The 20,791-nt window shown below is 40.2% G+C and overlaps 1 protein-coding gene across 1 annotated transcript in view; it reads right to left on the reverse strand.

Moving 5' to 3' along the window:
- kcnh5b (potassium voltage-gated channel, subfamily H (eag-related), member 5b) overlaps positions 1-20,791 on the reverse strand; it is a 134,822-nt gene that overhangs the window by 34,838 nt on the left and 79,193 nt on the right. The window contains exons 11-12 of the mRNA XM_056394309.1: positions 18,552-18,744; positions 2,474-2,670 (exon numbers count right to left, since the gene is read on the reverse strand). Coding sequence (XP_056250284.1) covers positions 2,474-2,670; positions 18,552-18,744 — 390 coding nt within the window. The remainder of the gene's footprint in view (positions 1-2,473; positions 2,671-18,551; positions 18,745-20,791) is intronic.

The raw sequence follows: 20,791 nt of genomic DNA on the forward strand, positions 1-20,791 counted from the left end.
AACGGTGGTGCCAGATGAAAAATTAGATGTGTGTCAACCTCATGGCAGCGCCAGAGGAAACGTCACCAACATCATCTGGATTCATCATCTGTTTAACATGATTATCTGTATGACATTTCATGGCAATCCACCCGAAAGTTGTTAAGGTGTTTCAGTCTGAGTGACTCAGTGACTGACATCGTCTACTGACATTTATGCAATTCAACAAGTATTAATAATAAAATTGCCAATAATAAATGAATGAACAGTGAGTGAAAATATTATTTAGGTTAAATGGAGCAGTTCATTCCTCTAGAAATCAACAGTAGCATCAAAACTTGGGACCTCAAAAGTGAGTTATGAACTAAGAAAAATGAACTAGACAGATCCACAGTCAAACATCTCCGGTAACTAAATAAAACAGCCAGTTAACAGACTGACACAGAAGCATCCAGTCACTAACCAGAAACCTGGAGCTGAAGCCGGACTAGAGCTGTGAGCATTAAAAGTACAGACTTGATCGATACACAGCCATCATTTCTAAATAAAATATTTGGTTAAATAAAAACCTTCTAAGTCAGAGTATGCACAGAATTTGCATGTAGACATACTGCACAGGCACAGGAAGTTACAACACAAGCAAATGGTCATCAATAACTTATGATCTATAAACAATGAACTTAAACACAGTATGAAAAATGCTGCTGCGAGCGAAGAGACTGCCTGCTATAGGGCTTCAGCAAGAAAGAGCAAAAAGGGCACAGGACATAATGAGGTTACCTGTGTCGTATGTATAATTCATTGCGTTCAAAGCACGCTGAGAATATAAAGAATGAAAAACAACTTAAACAAGTAAACAACAACAGAGTTATTATGAGAGAAAGGTAGAAGAAAGGATGTGTGAAATAAGCCAATTTAGATGGCCCACCTCTGACTATGACGTGGTTACAGTTTATTTTCATGAAGGCAGGGAAACAAAAAATCCTTGAGAAATCTCTTTGCCTGTTTCAACCCCTCAATCCCTGATTTTCCTCTTAGATTTCCCACTGGACGTCTCAGTCTTCTTTAATAAAGTGCTGCTCATTTTCTGCATAGACAGTGTAAGGTGACTGACAGTTGGAGCACTTCAAAGCTTGAATGAACATAAAACTCTCCTGGTTGAATCGTCAGTTGAAAAGGAGAAACTATATGAGAAAACATCTGGTTCTTCTATAAAAAGTTAAAGGTACAAGCCTGTGGACATAAAAACTAAAGGAGAGAAGTCAACTCTGACTCCTAAGGTGTATTTCAGTAACAAGCAACAAGTCACAGAGCTTCAAATTCTGTTGTATGCCTCTAATGGCTAGCTGAAGTTAAATATATGCTTTGAGGAAACCCGATGAAAGACTCCTGTGCTTCTATGTTGTTGAACATTCATTTAGCACAACATTAAACAAAACCTTACAAATGGTAATTTATGTCTCTTGAATAAACTGTGCAAACTTACTGCCCCAGTAACAACCAGGTTAGCTTAGCAAGCTAACTAGCAGAGAAATTTACTATGACTGACTGGCACTAGCATGTGTCTGGCTCATTCACCAGTTTGCCAAGTGAATTGTCAGTAAAGTCGAGTTTCCATCCAAATTTATTGCAAATTTTAACCAGATTTTCAGAAAATAAGCAAAAGAAAAGACAAGAAAGAAAAGAGCAAAAGTCAAACCTCAAATGAAGGCAAACCATGAATGTATTAACATGATGCAAAGTTCGTTAACAGAGAGCAAAGTGGACAATGGAAATGGTTGTTTCCTGTATTAATTCAAGGAACGTTGCAGTCTCATGTTTTTGTCTGCCACTGTCTCTCCTGGAGGGGAAGTCATGTGATTTCTGTATTTCATTTATGCGCCAAATCTATTCTCATTGTACTTAGCTAATACCCGAACTTTTCCATTTCTCCCAAGCGTAAAATTATATATTTAGATATTTTTTCTAATATTCTCATCATTTCCACTCAGATTTCTTTATGTGCAAATTTAAAATGTGCTCAAAAACAGCTGGATGGAAATGTCCCATAAGCCATCAAGCCTCTAACACCACCTGTTTCAAGAGAGTGCACAGATGAACTTTGCTGTGTCCAGGATTTACGTATGACAGACGGCTGAGCTGAATGGCTCACTTCTAGCTAGCTGCATTAACTAACATTTTTCCTCCTGTTCCAGCCCTGCGCTGGTGTCAACTCACCTCACAAAGTCACCGTGAAAACTGAGCTAAATTACATTCCTTATCGTTTTAGGAAAATCTTGAGAAAATAGGCAACTCACTGATTGCTAATAAGCTACGTAATCTGTCTAGATTGAATATGAGGCTGAGCACAAACATGTAATGTGTGTAAATGTTTACAGGTCAACTGTACTGGTATGAGGATGCTTAGGTTTGTACATGTGGCTTTATGTAGAATATATGAATGTAGTTTTTCAGGTGTGTTTGTCTGCACTGTTCAAAAAGCTGTAAAACTTACCCGCTTGCGCAGGTTGCAGGTGAGGATGAGGTTGCGGGAGAAGGAGTTGGCGAAGGCCGTGTAAAACTCCAAGACCTTGAGCAGGGCTTCTCTCTTGATGACGTGGAGGTCGCAGTACGTTAGTGCTCTGACGTTCGCACACGCATGTGCAAGGGTGGTTTCTTTCCAAAAGACATCGCCAAACACGTCACCTTTACCTGACGAGAAAAGGAAACAACACAAGAAAGGTAAGAGTTTGATGATGTTGATAAATGTTGATAGAGGTGACACCACCACCACAATAAGAGAACTGAGTCTTGCTACTGGGCCATAGCTGAATGACCGGTGTGTCCAATTCACATTAATGCGAATTGATGCTTTAGACTTACCTTAATTGTTTAACATTCATTTCAAGTGTAACTTTAGGTATGTTGAAATCCAATAATTACTTGATTAATTGAGACAGATATTTGTCACAGTTTCCTGACATTTTAGAGACCAAATGATCATGTCGTTCAGCCAAGGAAAAAACTGGAAAAGCCGGCAAAATGAAGATAGTTCTGGCCAGAGACAGAAAAAAGCAATATACTAGTTTAAAATTACATGGTTTTTGGGATATAAAGTCCTTCAAACTTTTGCTGAACTGAGACAAAAATACTCCCCTAACAGAGCTGAGCCATACATTATCAAGACTGTGGTAGATTGGACTTTACAATTGACATGCAAAGTGGTCATTATTGCCAGATTATGTGTTTTTAAAAAGTGCTGTTAGACGATGAGCACTTAGTTTCTAGAATACCAAATTACACCTCTACAGTCCGATGGGAAGCTTAACTTTCAAGAGCTGCCCTGGATTTCAGAGTTGTTCGTGTGTGTTGAAGAGTCAATCCCTCCAGCTATGGCTCTCCAGGAACTCTATTATCTTTATAAGGCCATATTTTTTACACCTAACAACGGGGTTATTTGATCCAGCAGCTTTAAACCACAGAGGAAGTCATGCTATCACTGAACAGGGAAGTCAAGGTTCAGCAGCTAGAATGTGTTTTCCAGAAAAACGAACAGCAGCATCTTCTATTGGACCAGTACATTGCATCATATTGATGAGTTAGTATAATGTTAGGAAATTATGAGAAGAAGAGAGTAGAAAAAGGTTTTTTATCTGACATTAATGAAAAACAGGATAGCACTGATTAGCTGTATGGACATATGTTGTCTCTAAAACACTGAACACGCACCATCTGCATCTCTGCATAAACCACACACTTCCACTCTGTTTCTGTCCTTAGCAACAGTTTTACCTGGCCATAGCAACCAGAGCTGCTGGTCTCACCATGTGTACCATCACACGCTGATACCACCAGGCACGTAACAGGTACAGTTACAGCTATTTCATCAGTTTCAGATCCAACATAATCCGAGTGGAACGAAAAGGAAAAACATGGCAGAGACAAAGGAAGGAAAGGAAAATACTCACAGCCAAATAACGAAATGCACAAAGAAAGTGGTGGTATGACGGAAAGGCAGGTGGTGACATGTAAAATAAGAACAAACTGCATTAAGAAGAAGATTGTCCACTGACTGCATTAATCCATTTAGCTTAGCTGCTGGGGGTTGGCAGTATTTTTTGACAGCTGTCAGTTGGAATAAAAACTGCTGTGAGGAACAAAAGATCAGGAGAACAGGAAAACCTTTTCTCCTCAACTTTCATCACAAAACCCAATTGACATTTCGAAGAATTCCGCATTGGTACAAATTCTTCCTGTCGATCAAACAGTGTGTGCTGTAACATGTTGAAATTTTCTTTGAATTTGATTTTTATTTATTTTTTTGTTCTTTTGTTTGTCTGTTCAACCATGGTGGCTTTTGCTGCTGATGGAAACTACACAGTTAAAGCCAAACTGCAAAAAGAAGGCGCATCTTTCATTAGTGTAATTGTAAAAAATAACAATAATAAGGGATGCATCAGGGACCACACACAGTCATACATTTTTTACAGGTGCAATTTATCTGCACAAAATGACACAATCTACACAAAGATCACAACTTTTGGAGAACAAATGGTCAAGTAAAGGCAACAGGGTCCTAGATAGATTAGTGGCAACTGAGAAATTGGCACATTTAAACCTGATAACAAAACAGAAATCATCAAGAATGCTACTTTAAGTCCTGCATCCAACATGTTACTATAAAAGTGTCAGTTACATATTTATGTAAAAGTACAGAAATATTAATGGGCAAAATTTACTTTAAATGATCCCAGTCAGACTGTTCCGTAAAAAACACTTTATTTTGAATGATTCCAGTTCTTGATGACAACAAGCTGTTGTATCTTTAGAGATTAAAAATAACCTTGGACAAATGTGTCTGCCAAATGATTGTAATGTAATTTAGTGTAATTACCTAATGATGTATGTGATGTGTCATCTATATACACAGGTATACACAGGTAGGTTATCTGTGGTCAAATACTGCCATTTCCAAGTATAAAAGAAGAAATGGAAAGTAAACAGCTTAAACATGTTTTTTTTCATGAGTAATAAGGTACACAATAAGGAAATTGCGGCTTCAATGAAGCGGATTGGAAAGATTTTTACAGAAGGTAGTTGTGGTTTTGTAAACACAAAAATAAACTAAACTCTTGAGCTTGAAGCACTGACCCTCTCAAACCCACTTGCCTCCCTCCACTGGTCTCAACCCAAACACAGCCACCTGGATGCTTGACTTATCACCTGCCAGCATACATTCCCCATGCTAATCACCCAGAGCAGATGAACGCATGTTTACACTTGTGAGCATCTCCTGGGCAACGCCAAGGTTCTTCTGATAATAATAGATTTTTAGTATGAAGAATCATAATTAGAAGCAGTATCAAATGTTTCACGTCATCAAAATCTGCCGAATGTTATCAAGAGAAACTGATCATCAACCATCATTTTTATTTTTTTAATAAAGTGGATTAATAAACTATAAAAATGGTTTAACAGCACTGAGTCAATTGACAGCATGAAGTGAGGAAAAAATAGAGAAAAAAGAGAAAGTACTAAAAAATAATATCATGCAAAGAACTTTTGATGAGTAGTAAATGGAGTATAATGGTGCTTCTACACCACTTTTCGCTCAAGAGATTCATTCACACTCACCGTAGCAGACACAAAAAAGTAAAATCTAGAACAATCAGGACTCAGATCTGTGTCAAACCTGCCACAACACTCAGCTCAGCATTTCTCTGACAGCTGACCCGGATAGGATGAGACGAAAAGCAGTCCACACTGTCCACAAGCTGTCACAACACCCTGAGTAACAGACGTGTGACAGTCCCAACATAATATTGCAAAAAAAGCTGACGGAGTGTGTGTGTGTGTGTGTGTGTGTGTGTGTGTGTGTGTGTGTGTGTGTGTGTGTGAGTGAGTGAGTGAGTGGATCTCATCTCGACAATCCCTCCTCTGTGCCCCCTGAGGGTCCCTTTCTCTCTCCCAACAGCCAACCGCGGCTCAGTGCAGCAGGACTCGCCTGGAATGAGCTCCCCGGAGAACCGCAGCTCCACGGCAATTAACCGTCTGGATGTGGACTTGGTCACACGGGCTGGGGTGGGTGGGGGTGGGGGGTGTGAAGGAGAGGGTTGTGTGCACCGACTATGACACTTAGAGCAGGGTTAAAAATCACAGTGGAGATTGTTACGAATGGGTGGGTGGAGGTGGACACATTGGTGACCATGACCCCTATCACCAGGCTTTGTAACCATTGCTCATATCATTCTGCCTGACTGCTCACAGGGACTATTACACACTCAACATGGTCAAAAAGGTCAGTGTAACCCCTCTTATCTACTGCCATAACATCAATGTACGTGAATGGCAAGTCAATGCTAGTGTTTAATTCAATTTAGACTTACTGTATTGTTGCGTGGTTTGGTTCTGGCTTAGTCCAGCAAATAAAAACAGGCTGCCAAAGCAAGGCAGTCAGCAAAGAGAGCAGGGGCCGGCAAGCCCAGCTTCGAGATATTTACAATCAACAGGTTATCAATAAGGTCTGATTGATTCCCAACTCTCCTCGTCACCCTGTTTAACCTTATGAGTGTCACTACAGGTGCTGAAAAAGGAAACAGGACTTTCTTCTATACTGTGGCCACCTCAAAAGTTTTGGTGAATTACACTGACATGAACACACTGCTCATTACTACCAGGTGTGACAGTGGGACTGTTTTGTTTTCACCTTGTTAGTTCCTCTGTGTGTGTGTGTGTGTGTGTGTGTGCGTGTGTGTGTGTGTACCACAGAGGTAGATTTGAGTACTTTGGCAGGTGTCTGTCTGTCTGTCTGTCTGTCTGTCTGTCTGTGGTCAGATGTTGTCACCATCATTGCGTCACAGCCAAGATACAGTCATGAAACTTTACAGGTTTGTTGTTGAAAGCAAAATGAAGGCCGAGGTCAAATATGGATACCGAATACACATGTAATAATCAACAACATGTTGGCGGGGGTGGGGCGGCTTGTGTGATCCCAATGATGCATTCATGTGTTTCTTAAGTAGTTTACACTTGTTGTATGTTGGTATACACACACATTCTTATAATCAAATCAGTCAGTCTTCTCTTCTACAACACTTCCACTTACATTCAGCTCTTTCTTCAGTCTCCTTCACCGAAGACCAGATGAGGTAAAATGAAAGCAGAGACATGATCCATCACAGTTACGTAAAGCAGAGAAACTTCACCTAACAGTCAAATAAACAAGCCACCTCTGATTCATATCTCTTTTGTTTACGAGTCCTGGTTTACTTGTCCGGTCACATCTCGTCACAAAACCGTTTAAATCCTGAGTATCTCTAAGTCTGAGTCTCACAGAGCTTCATCCCCAGAGAACATGGGCGCTTTAAATGTTCTAGTGAGTCATGTTCTCTGATCTTTTATTGGCTAAATATTTGTACCGCATATGACAACTCCATGCTGAAACGGCTGTGGCAGATGAAACAACACATTTAAATTCCTCCCTACCTAATTTACTGCCAAGGTTTGTTTTTCCCACATCACCCCAACCCCCTGTGACACAGTGTACAGTACATTAATACTCCTTTGATCCCACAGGAATCCTGTAGGACCCACAGGATGCACAGCAAGATCTCAGCCTCTCAACATAAACAAACCAAATACACAAAAACTGTAAAAGTATCAGAGCCATTAAGACAGAAAGCTGCATTATCCATTGGAAAGTGTATCGGTTTTAAATTAAGTATGTTGGAGCTTTTCTTGTCTATACGAGATCAACTCACAGTTAACATCCTGACAGATGTGGTGATGACTCGGGATGCTGTTAGAGCCTGTATCCCCCATCAGCAGAAAAAGAAATTGCCTGTGGGTGGGCGTGCACCCCCCCCTGTTGCTTTATCATGCAGTGCAGCTCACCGGATGTCAGTCCAGTAAGAGCCATTTCACGCTGCTACTTACAGCTGGCTGCTGATGCTGCTGTAGCCCCTGTCAGGCCATTATCCTGCAGAACTGAGTGGGCGGACACAGTTATAAAGCTGCTGTGACACTGATATCCACCAACAGCAGCATTAATGGTCCTTATTATATGAGAAGTACTACAACTATTATCATTTGAAGCACGCTTCTTAATAATTACTGCACTTATACTCCCAGACTTTTGCCAAATGTTGATTCAGCCGCAGCTTCTGTCTGAAAACGTTTTAATTTTTTTTCCAACTTTGGACGGGAATTGATTGATTAATGATTAATGAGGTCTTCTCAATATGTTCACTGCAGAAAAAGCAATAAAGAAGTTTAATGAAGCTCATTCTGTTCTCAACAAGAAGAACATGATGTGCTTAAAAGTTCCAACATGATCAGCGTGATATTAATCATTACCACTTATGCTAATGAGACCATTCATTAAGATAATTGATGTATTAATTACCAAATGGTGATGTGTCTGGTCCACACAACATATGTGCAGTATTTATATGAGCTTCAGATCGTGAAGGCTGGAAGATTTATTTTATACAAACTTTTTTTCCTCCCAAGATTAATATACAAATGTTTGCAGAATGGTCCTTCAAGCTGTTACGAAATATAGTTGCAGAAAACCCCAAAGTTTTATAAGCAGCCAACAGCTAACGGAAGCCATTAGAGATGAGGGAGGTTTTACCTGAAAGGTTGGGTTCACAATCAGTGAGGTGGCATCTCACATTCAAACCTGTGCACAACAATGATTTACTGCATGTTAGGAATTTACTTTTCAACTGCTTTTACCAGAAAAATACCAGAAAAATACTTCCTGTAGATTGTGAAGAATGTGTTACATGTTGAAATATAGTCAAAATTCCATTTAAATAAAGGCGATCAACTAAAACACCTAAAATTTAAAATGAAATTCAGTAGTCCAGTTTCACCTGCAACTCAATAATCCAGATTTAGCTACTGGGCTGTGCTGCTAAATGCTCCTCCATCAATACACTTTAACTTTGGCAAGAATTTAAAGGCATAATCCATAATTTAACTTTAATTCATCTCCATTTAATCCTCACATTTTCATTCTGAGTGGCATGCTGAGAAAAGACCACGCAAGGGACAACTAAAGACCATCTGCGTGCAGTATTCCACTTCGATAGTTTTATGCATTTCAGATATGTGATGTATTTCATCTGATTACGAGTCAAGACATCACAGATTACAGGTTTGTTAATTATATAAGGTAGCATGTGATGCAAACTATTTCACATCCAAACACAGAAACAGTTAATGTTTTCACATTTCACACCAGTGACTGAATAACTTCCTCATTCACATAGAAGAAAGTGTTCACTGGCAGATTGACAGGTAGATGTACATGTCCGAACTTCTGACATTACGTAGCATGGCGATCTTTAAATTTGGCATGGTACACAATGTTGTCAAGAACCCTCATTAGCCTTTGCAAAGCAGGAGCTATTCTACATCCACACAGTTTAGATGTGAGGTGAAGAGTGTTCGTAATTTAGTTTTAAAGGTACTATATGTACATTTTCTCTCCCGCCAACCAGCTTCAGTCATTGTTGCGTGTACAAAACAATGTTATCAAGGTTATAATACGTCCTCTGCAGCGCTACTTCTTCAGGGCAGACTGGAAGCTACAGTGACTCGGTATTGGAAAGTAAAGGGACGAGGCTAGCTGGTTAGCATGCTAACTTCTGTAGAAGAAAATAAGTGATAGAAACGGAAGCAAAACAAAGGGATTGCTTTCCACCTCTGGAGACTCGCAACATTTCTCCTACACTGGTAAGTAAACAGCTGTTAATGCTAACAGTAGCTGTGCATCAACAGCAAAACTTACAAATAGCTCCTTTAAGATAGTGGCGAATAGCAGCTATGCATTAAGAAATTTTACAAGAATCTCTCTGTTGCACGTTGACTTTCATCATTGTCCCTTTAAACTGCACTGTTAATATATTCCTCTACTAATCTATTCCACATCTAAATAGCCCTGCACTGATTCTTATTACTGGATCTTGTAACGCAGCCAGATTCATATGTGGTTGGAGGCTCATCTCCTCCTGCTCGCTGCTGAAGTAGTGCTCGCTGGGCCAGAACATATTGCTGTGTGAATAGAAGGCCAGGATAAAATCCCCTTCTCATAACCGAGCATGAATAATGGATTAAGAAATTAATCAGCTCATCATTTTGGCAAAACAAAATAAAAGGGCGGCTGAATTTTCTCAGACCAAAAGCTGAGAAGAAGAAATCCTCAATAGATAATACAGACTAAAGTGCTAATGGTGTTTGGTCGTCTGTTTATCCAACTGCTCTTTCAGTGCTGAGAGACCAACAGATCATCCAAGGTTTAATAGAAACAAGCAACAATGTCTAGAGAACAAGTATGAGGGCAAAAATGGATCATGTACATGATTAAGTAGATCTTTTAACGATGTGTTTTCTGAATCTACTTTGTGAGGTAGCAAACTTAAGATGATTTAAGGTGCTAGCGCTCAGCTGCACACAGTTGGGAAATTTTCACTGAACACACTCTCATGAGCAAAAATTTGGCAGATCGATTTAGTTAGTAACTCACTTGGTTTTTACTGGGTCTGAAAAACTCCATCTGCTTGGTTTTTTAATCAGTTTCGGAAAAAAACCAAGTGGGTGGATCTTGTCATCACTTTCTGTCATGGCCTGCTCTGTCACCTAGGTCATGTTTTCATTTATTCCAATTGTTCGCAGTTTTATTTTGGAGTCGTCAATTTTCCCTTTGCATTTCAGATTCATTGCAAATAATGTATTGCACCTGTGTCTCATTCCCCGCTCCCTCCCCCCTGCGTCTCTTTATCTTCATACCTCTGCAACAACCGTACCAGCCATTATTCCTACTGTTAAGTCTTCTGGTTTAATTACTCTTTCCCTTGTTTTTTTTAACTTCGCCTCTGCTTCATCTCTTTGGATTTGTCTGCCTGTTTGATTTTTGACTTCCTGTGTGTTGACCAGTTTCCCAGTAAAGAGTTGTGCTTTTGAGTCCTCTGCCTTGTGGTTCACCAGATGTCACAACTTCCAAGGTCAAAACTGAATCTTGAATCTCAGATGTAACAGTCTTGGTTACTTTACAGTTTACAGTCCAGCCTTACTGCAGATTTACCAGCTGAGCTAACAGCACAAACTGGACACAGATGTGTTTTTGTTACTGATCATTTATCACAAAAGTTTGTTGCTCTGCTGGTTTGCACTTTCTGACAAATTCATTTCAAACTGAAATGTTTTTCTTCCAGCTGTCAGTCAATGCAGCAAATGACTTGGTCCCCCATTCTTTTTGACAATAGCCAGTAATCTTATTGGACTTCTGTCTGGCCTGATGTGTCTGGGAAAAGCTGCAGCATCGCAGCAGAAATGGTTTCTGGATGGTTTCCAAGCCTCCAGAATCAGGATCTTTTTCATCAGGACAAACTGATCTTTCAGTGTGTTACACATCAAAGCTGCCTGCTGCAGTTGTTGGTGAATGAGCTTGGTTAGAGCTGGTGCCACAATAAGCCTGGTGGACGATGGGAAATTAGAGGATTATTACATATGAGTATTTACTGGAGTTGCCACAGTCATGTGCATTTGTTCGTTTACACTTGTGTATGAGGTGTGGTGTGTATATGAGTGTGTGTTACTGAGACTAATTTCCACAGCCTGTACATGCACACATTAAAGAGTCATAATAAGAAAATATACAGTGGCATTTGTATATGTACCTCGAGTGTATACGTGTGTATTTGTGTTGTACACCTGATGCCACTGGACACTAATGAGGGCAGAGTGTGTAGCAGCCTCACTGCTCAGCCTGGGGAAATCAGCAGCTTAAAAAACCACAACAAACACACACACACACCCTCCATCCTCTTCTTCTTTTCTCTCCATCCTCCTCTGATCCTTTCACTTTGCCCCATTTCCCTCCATCTTTCGATTCTTTTGCAAATCCTCTCAATCTCTTCCTCTTCTATAACTCCATCCTTCTAACCTCTGTCTCCCTGTTTTACTGTCCCTCCTCCCATCCTGTTGTTTTTCAGTTCCACTCCTCCTTTTTCTTCCTCCTACCTCCAATCCTCAATTCCCTCATCCTTTACTTGTCTTCTTACCTTGCAAATCACCTCTGTCCATCCTATTCCTCTCTCTTTCCCTCTATTCTTTCCACTAAGCCATCAACTTCATGTACCTTGTCTTGTGTCTCCATCTGCTCCATTCATCCCTCTCTTTAACTCTCCCTCTTGCCACATCATTCCCCGTCTTTTCTATTTTCCCCAATGTCCTCCTCCATCTCATCTTCCTCCCTCCTTTCTTCTGCGTTGCTCTATATCATTTTTTTGTCCCTGTTCCCAGCCTCCTCTTCTATGAGCTTAATTTGGTTTGAAACGAGAAAAGATCATTTGAGCAGGTGAGAATCCAAAAAAACTCTCCTGTCGTCTCCCTCCCTCTATCTTTTCACTCCCTGCTGTGCTCAGCAACTGCTCATATATGCAGTCTGTCCCAGTGTGAGTGTGGGTGTGGGTGGGTGTGGGTGGGTGGGTGTGTGTGTGGGTGGGTGGGTGTGTGTGTGTGTGTGTGTGTGTGTGTGTGTTACGAGAGAAACAAGCTTATGAGAGGGGAGAGCGTGTGTATGTGTGCATTTCAGTGTAAATTTAAACAAACTATTTCTGCATGTGCTTGTTTGTGTGTTGTCTCTCTATAACTAATCAATATAGCAAGTGTCCTTCTACTGCCAGGCAGTAAGTGATGCATTTACAATTCTGGTAAATGTGGAATAAACTGAAAAAAATGGGACAGACAGCATGAGCATTTAAAGCAGCCAAAACTGAGCAACAAAAAAAAAAGAAACCTACAGCGCCAACTCACAGTGCTACAGGAGGAAATAAAGAACAATCCATAAAGAATCTGACACATCCAGTCCAACCCACACAGCACAATTATCAGGTGAGAGATATCTATCTTTACCAGTAGTTGAGCAAAAACTCTAAAGTTTGTACTTCAGGCGGACCCCAGAATATAGGCCATGTTGCAACCTTAAGGTTTATATTCAATACCGAGGCCACCAGACGGTCACACATACACATACACAAGCGCTGTGACACCAGTGTCATGCTCGAATACTTTGTGTATATCTGGAGGATAAACAAGTGTCAACTAGGGGGCAGATTAAGGTTTGGTCATCCCTGGCCGAAAACGTCCTGGTGAACTTCCACTTTTATACAATGTAAATAAAAACAAGGCGATGCTCAAAGAGGTTACAATATTGTTGATGCTGAGATCACGGCAGCGGTGACATTGCAGAGGGAATGACAGGGAGTCAACATCATCTGGACTTGACAGCAAAACACAATCTCCTAAACGTCACAATGTCAGTCAGCCAATGTTGGGTTTTCACGTCAACTCGATTTTTTCATGATGCTGGGAAGCTCTTATTTAGCAGGTAAGGTTTAGCTATAGGTAACATAAACATGCTTCAGTCAGCACACAAACATTAACCAGTATTAAAAATGCTAATACCATTCACTAATGCTAAATATGTAATAATGCTTCTGCTGATGTTTACACGGACCACTACTATCATCACGATGTATTCTTCTGTGACTTCATCTGTGATCTTCTGACCATGGCAGTGAGTCACGTAAGTAAAAGAAAAACAAGTTGTCGGATGCAGATCAAATTTGTCTCCAAACATGTCTCCACAGAAAACAACCATCATCCTCCAAATCCCTGCATTTTCTGAAGAAAAGATAAATACTGGTTGAAGTTCACATCTAAATGTCTCCTTGAGTTCGATAGAGACAGACTGTTCTGTAAACTGCAGAAACTCCACCTCCATCCTGCGACTGTCTCTACATCCACCTCCAAACTACATTTACAACAATTACAAATGGCAGCTTAAAAATTGAAAAACACTTTGACATTGTAAATCCTGAAAAGATTCAAACACACTTTTCTTTTGTTGCACCTATCATCTGTATTTCTTTCTCTCTCTCTCTCTCTCCTGCTTTTTGTTTCCCAACATGAGCTTGCTGCTGGCAGAGCTTTCTCTCCTTTTCAACACGACAGAAGAAGTTGGCTGAGAACAGGTCTGCTGTCACGAGGACGAGGAAAACTTTGTGATTTTTTAGAAAGCTGCCTCCTTCGCATGCTGTGAACACGAACACACAGAGACCAACCCCTTATCTTGGATTTCCTTGCATCACTCTGTCCTTTAACCTTTACTTTTGATTCCAGCTCTACTCTCTCCTACTACCACCTTGTCCTTCTCTCACTGACCTCCTCTTCATCCCTTCATCCTCCTCTCCTTCTGGAGGCTGCGATCAGACAGCAGCTTTTGTTCTATGTGCTCAAACACAGACTGCAGCTGCAAGCTTCGCTCCTGAGGACAGGAACATTTTTCTGGTTGCTATGCAACACAAAATTTTACAACAATTTGCAAGCTATCCAATTAGCATCAGAGAGCTTAGTTGTTACCTAAAATTGAGTCTGTGGACCTCAAAGGGGCCTTGAGAGATTTTCAAGGGTTCATAAGCAATCATTTCATTGACAACATGTGTAAGGACTGTTTGCCTTCACTCTGCTGGTATCTCCTCAAATGCAGTTGTACATACAGCTGTGGTCTGTCATACCTTCGAGATATTTTCACAAAAGAATTAATTTCCTTTAATTTCTACTTAAATAAATCTCACTAAAGCCAGGGGGTGTGGTCTGCTCTAATAGAAAAAGGTCAGTTCCAGAAGTCTGGTTCTAGACTTCCAGGAACTGACCTTTAGTCTAAACTATACTAAAGGCGCTTTTGGACAATGAGCAATTCTCACCGTCTCCATAGTTTTTCATTTAAGTCGTGCTCCTGAGGCCGGCAGCTGAAAGGAGAGGGAGGGCTGCTCCTGCTGTCGTGAACGTGCTAATGGTTCAACTTCTTCAACTTGCTGTCACAACTCACTATGTGACCATGGCAACCAAAGAAACTACAGTCGGGGGAAGCAGTATGGGCGCTGATTTTACCGTATCTGAGTAATCTGAATGATTCACCGTTTACCTACAGAGAACAGACAGATCGAGGAGGAGACACAGTGTTGGAGCAACATCAACTTTAAAGTCTGGTTATCCGGTCTGGGATGATCAAGTTTTTAATGCTAGTTTGCAAAACCTGCATCATACTGCCATTAATTTTCTCTGTTTTAAGCTACACCCTGGTGCATTTAGCTGCGTGACAGCGTTAATCAGTACAACAGTCGTATTCACGCCACATTCACCACTATGTTAGTTACAGTTTCTCTATTATTTCTTCTCTACTTTGCTGTTATTTCAATAATCAAATGTATTACATTGTGCAGATGTTTAACAAAACCTCAAAGGGGATTCTGCTTCCTATAGGGGCAGTGAAAGGAGTGTTCTCATTAAAATATCAAATATATACACTTTTATGACAAAAAGAATTTGGAAATTCTTGAGTGAAGGAACCAGAATTTGCAAAGTAAAGGGGTAAAATGAAAGAGAAGCAACCAGAACAGTTAATGATTGCTCTGCTGACTTTTGAAGGGTGTGATGAATCAATTTAAAAAGAGGCCACTTTGATGCAGTTTCCAGTATCATTCTGCAAACTTTCAAAACATCACTTCACATCACAGATTTGACAAATGAGCAGTGGCCGCAGGTATGTTATCTGAGGTTAATATTCTTTAACAGGACACTGAATGAGCTTTCTGGCCTTCCTGCAGGAAATCAGAAGGTGTGCTTTGTGAGACATTGACGCTGAGGTTTGAGAAGCAGTAGAGCCTCAATATTCAAAATGTGAGCCTCAGAGTTTGGAGGAAACACGTCAGAAATAAGTGGAAAACAACTGCAGACATGTTGAAAAAAATATCCTGCTGTTTGGTAACTGTCCTGTCCGTCTCTTCACAGCAACAGCAGCTCACGATGACAACCGTCTGACAGTTTATTGATTAATGTCTTCAGTGTGATGAGGCAATTTATCAAGCATCTAATGTGCTTTTTATGAACCTCTGACTGCGTCTGACTCGAGCTTCTAATGAAGTTAAGGAAGTGGAGAGGCAACACAGATGGAGAAGCTGCAGCGACGGCTCTCTGCACTTCCTCCTCTCTTCCTTCCTCCCTTCTCTTCTATGTTCTGCCTCCTACTTTTCAAATCTCTGTTCCTTCCGAACAGAACAATATTTCTTTTCAGCGGTCTCATTTTTCATCACTTCTCTTCCTTTCTATATTCCTCTATTTTTATCTTTCATATTTTGTGAATTTTATCTCTTTAATGTCCTTCCTACTTGTCCTTTCTTTCTCCTGCATCATTCCTTACATGGTTCAGCACAAACTGCTGTTGCAACAGATCCTCTCTATCTGCTGCAGTGCATCTATAGGTGTAACATAATGGATCACTATCTTGCATGCCACCAGCTAGCATTACCAGCTGCAGCAGTTTCTATGGGTGCCATCCCAGGTCACAATCTTCCGTAGTATTGCAACATCGAGTTAATAGAGATTATATCATCAAACAAGAAAGAAGCTGACTGAAAGTTTACCTGCACATGGATTAAGCCTGGGTGTAAACTAAAGAGGTTTTCAAACCAGAACTGAATACAGGAAGACAAAGGTTACACACAGAAACATGACTCCAAATGTCATGATAATGTTACTCTGTGTCTGCTGCGTGTTTGCCACAACAATTTATAAAGGGATTAAATGTTGCTTTAATGTTTTTTGCCCCCTAGTGGCCACAAATAGACACATGCAGCTTTAAGGATACACACAATATGTTTAAGACACAAATGTTGACCACAAACAAACGTTACAAATTTCACAGGGATACCTTTCCTTTTCTAGATAAAGGAAACGCAGTGGTATAAGTAGTTGTGCGTATCAACAACAAGGAATAATTAAAGACTTATTTTCAGCTTGACCTTCGAAAAAACAGTGGTCTAGATAATCTAGAAAAACTGTTGGCGTCTTTACAACCTCTCTGTCGGTCCGAATGAGTCAAACGTATTTTTTGCAACAGTATCGATACCAACAGTGCCGCTTTCGCCTCTTCTGGTTGACACACAACCGTATTGAGTATCGAGTATTTTCCTGGGTTTCATTATCGAGTTTGAAATTCTAGTATCGTGAGAACCCAAGTCGTGATAAACCAGTTTTTGAATTGTCTGTCTTGTCCAGGAAACAGCTCAGACTGTGTTTCAACATGACCGTACTGTTATAACCTGGTAAACAGCAACAGTAAATGTCCAACTTTTATATTTCTAATGAGCAGTGATTGTCAAGCTGACTTATGTTGTTGTTGTTAAGTAAAGTTCTTTTGTGTGTGTGTGTGTGTGTGTGTGTGTGTGTGTGTGTGTGTGTGTGTGTATGTGTGTGTGAATTCCTAAAAACTTCTACAAACACCAAATGATCTTAACACCAGTTTTCTGTGCAGCTGTGCCCCCGCTCTGTTGTAATCATCTTTCCTTCTTGTTATTCTCTGTCAGTAAACGCTCGTCTGGGGCTCGCTGATGGTGATGAGGACGTGCACTACACCGGCTGCTGCCGCTGCCAGTTTATGTCATCAGTACTATCTGTGCTTGTCTCAATAAAAAGCAGCTTCCCCGACATTATCGCCGTTAGCCTCTTATTCTTCCTTTCCGGTTCTTCTCCTCCTCATGAATATTACAGTGCAAGGCTGCAGAGAGCAATATGCATGGCAGCAGATAAGAGTCTGTTTGTGTTTAACACTCCAAAGTCAGACACGACACAAGCCGACTGCTGTTTTTCATTCAAGTGACTCAGCTTTCAAGCTCACTCACCCTTTTGTTTTCTGTGTGAAATGTTTATATTTTCACAATTCAGGCATAAAAATAGCAGGTCTGACTACATACCTGTTGTTGATGTATGAGTGATTTGCACTTCAGTTGAAGGGTTATGTGTTTTTCTATGTGTGTGGAGACATTAAACCCCTTCAACTTCCAGTGGATAAGGTCAAAAATGCGTAACCATCATTTCCCACTTTCCACAAATACGACGATTTGGTGATAAAAATTTTGTTTTTGTAAAATGTCAGTAGTTTATTTGAGTTTTTAGTTGTTTCTCCTCTGCTTTATTGTGACATGTTTCAGTCGTATGTTCTTTTTGACAACAGCTGTCAGGTCTTTGCAGCTGCTCCAGACACACGATCACCCCTTTATTCCCAGTATTTGAAATTCACTGCCTGTTGTAGGTTCCTACAGTCGCCTATCAACATGGTTTGTATCCTTCTCTGCCTGTTCTCTGTGAATGTTTTAATGTTGCACAATCATAAAGAGTTCGTGATAAAAAAGAGGGTTGATTTCATCCTCCAAACACAGCATTAAATCCAGACTATGGCTGCTGCCAATAGTTATTTTTATCCAAAAATGTTCAGATAATGGACGATCACAACATCCCAAAGTCCAGGAAGTCTTCAACCGACTTGTTTTGTCCAAAACCCAAGATTATTCACAATCTACAATAATATGTAAATATAAAAAAAGCTGTAAATCTGCATTTGAGAAGTTAAAGTTTGGTATTTTTACTTTATATATCATATAAACAATTAACTCATTGTTAAACTCACTGTCAAGTTTTTTTTTTGTGTGTAATTTCTAATTCTGAATTACTTGACCACATACCCAAGATGGCAATGACCTCGTCGTCCTGGATGACCTCCAGTGACCCCGACACCACGAAACACAGGGTGTCAACGCTCTCCCCAGCGTGGAAGATCAAGTCTCCGGGAGCGCAGTGGGTGGTCTGGAACTCAACGGCCAGCGAGCGCAGGCAGCCGTCGCTGGCTAACCTGAACGCTGGATGTTCGTTGAACACCTGAGTGAGATGAAAGAAGACTGGAAGTGAGACTGTTTCCTGAATAGCAGAATAAACACGAATCAGCGAGCACCGGTTTGAGACATTTGTTTTGTAATTATTTAAAATTTACTGATGAAAAGGCACCACCTCTGTAATCAGATTACAGCTGAGCAACAACTTTAAACAAAGAAAGCATCAAATATTAGATTATTATTAAGATTTCTATGAATGTTAGATATAGATATAATATTAGAGTTAGTAACCGGGAATTAAGATTATTTAACAGTTCGTCTGTGTGGCTCATCTTGAATGACTCAATCAATTCTGCATTGATGAGATTTCTCAGCACCGATGGGCCAGATTATCATTAACTGATGAATATTCAGTCCACAGACGACGACATTTTGCTGATCATGTTCATTCTCTACAGAGTTTGAGACTTTTTTCTTTAGCTCCATCGTTACAACAAAGTAACAGCCTCAACATCACCACTGCAAAGCTCAAACAAGTGTAAAACAACTGTAGAAAGTTGTTAGTGAAGCAGCACTGCAGCTCTGGAGGACACTACAGAGGTCTTCCTCTCATGTATCTCAATGTATCTAGATTATTCCTCCTCCTTGTTTTCCTCTCTGCAGAAGAAGTCATTTACTGATATCCATTCACACACATGCAGAATGAAAAACCGCTTCCACACAGTGAGATAATCCATTACAGTGACGGTGAAGCCTTCACTTACTTTGTTCCTCATTTCACTGAGATGAGCTCAGTGTTTTTATATCAGTGCTTCCTGTCAATCACCTGAAGTCCTAGAGAGGAAACGTACGTCTCCATCAGGAAATAATCCCTCAACACCTCGTCTCCCTTCAAGTTTCACTGTCTCATCTTTGAGTTTTTATTTAAGGGGCTTTTGTTTTGCTGGGACAGCAGTCGGCTCGCTGTCAGCAGTCCCACACTGCAGCACATGGTGACTGCTTGAAGTTTTGAAGATCGAAGACTACAAAACCCAGAATTCCTCTAATGTGACACTGTTAAACTCGTCATGTTTACGAACTCGGCTGGTGTGTGATGCTTTACATCAAAAGAAGCAGAAAGGCAGACGACTGTTTGAGTCCAGTTTTTTTCCTGAAATACACATTTAGCATTTCATGTTTTTAGTCATGACGTCTTTTCAACCAGCAGCAGCAGCAGCACTGAAAACACAATGTTATATAGAGGAAAGGTAATTAGTGAAGGGGAAAGGGACTTTTATTTTCTTATTTTTACTAACTTTGACCTTAGTTTTGAAATCTGCAGTGTTACTAAACTATTAGAAAAACCAGACTTACTTAATAAAGGAGAATATTTTTTAATTACTCTGTGGGAATGTGGTGCTTAATGAGTTATCAGCTCGGTTTTTGTTGCAAAAGGACCTGGTTTACAGTAAACTGTGGTGGCCAGTGTCTTCTGGCAAAACAACTTTTGGATATGTAGGACTACGGTTGAACGATACTGGTATGAATCACGATTTTGGTGGGAATTATAATTTTTGAATTTCATTTTCACAAAAAAAAAAAAAAAAGTATAAAAATAACAATGTAATTTTTGCTGGGGTCTGTACCAGACAAGCATGTTCACTCAACATCTGGAGAATATGATTTGTAGTCTGGGGCATCTCTGTAGCACCACAATGCTTCATTTATAATGAGTGTAGTGTAGAATAAACAGATCTGCTTCTTTTGAATAATAATAATAAATACTATCTTACCATCTGTTATAATAAGTTTTTTTGCCCTGGTTTAAGTGTACTGCCTTTATTAACATTTCAACATCACTAGTAAATATCCTTGAAGAACCACTATGTTTGATGAATGAAAAGCTTCTTCTTGAGTTATTCTAGAGATATTTGAGACTAATCGATAATCGGCTGCGCTGAATGACAAGATTAACTTTAGGGAGTTCTGAGTATTTATCATGAAGACGGTTGGTACACGGCACAGTTACCCAACCAAAAGGTGTCCTTGGTTCAATGCCAGCGCAGCAGTTTGAGCCTGCCAAAGTTTTGGGGTCTGTATCAGTCGTGTCAAGT

The sequence above is a fragment of the Seriola aureovittata genome, chromosome 13 (genome assembly GCF_021018895.1).
Source record: "Seriola aureovittata isolate HTS-2021-v1 ecotype China chromosome 13, ASM2101889v1, whole genome shotgun sequence".
Taxonomy (NCBI): domain Eukaryota; kingdom Metazoa; phylum Chordata; class Actinopteri; order Carangiformes; family Carangidae; genus Seriola; species Seriola aureovittata.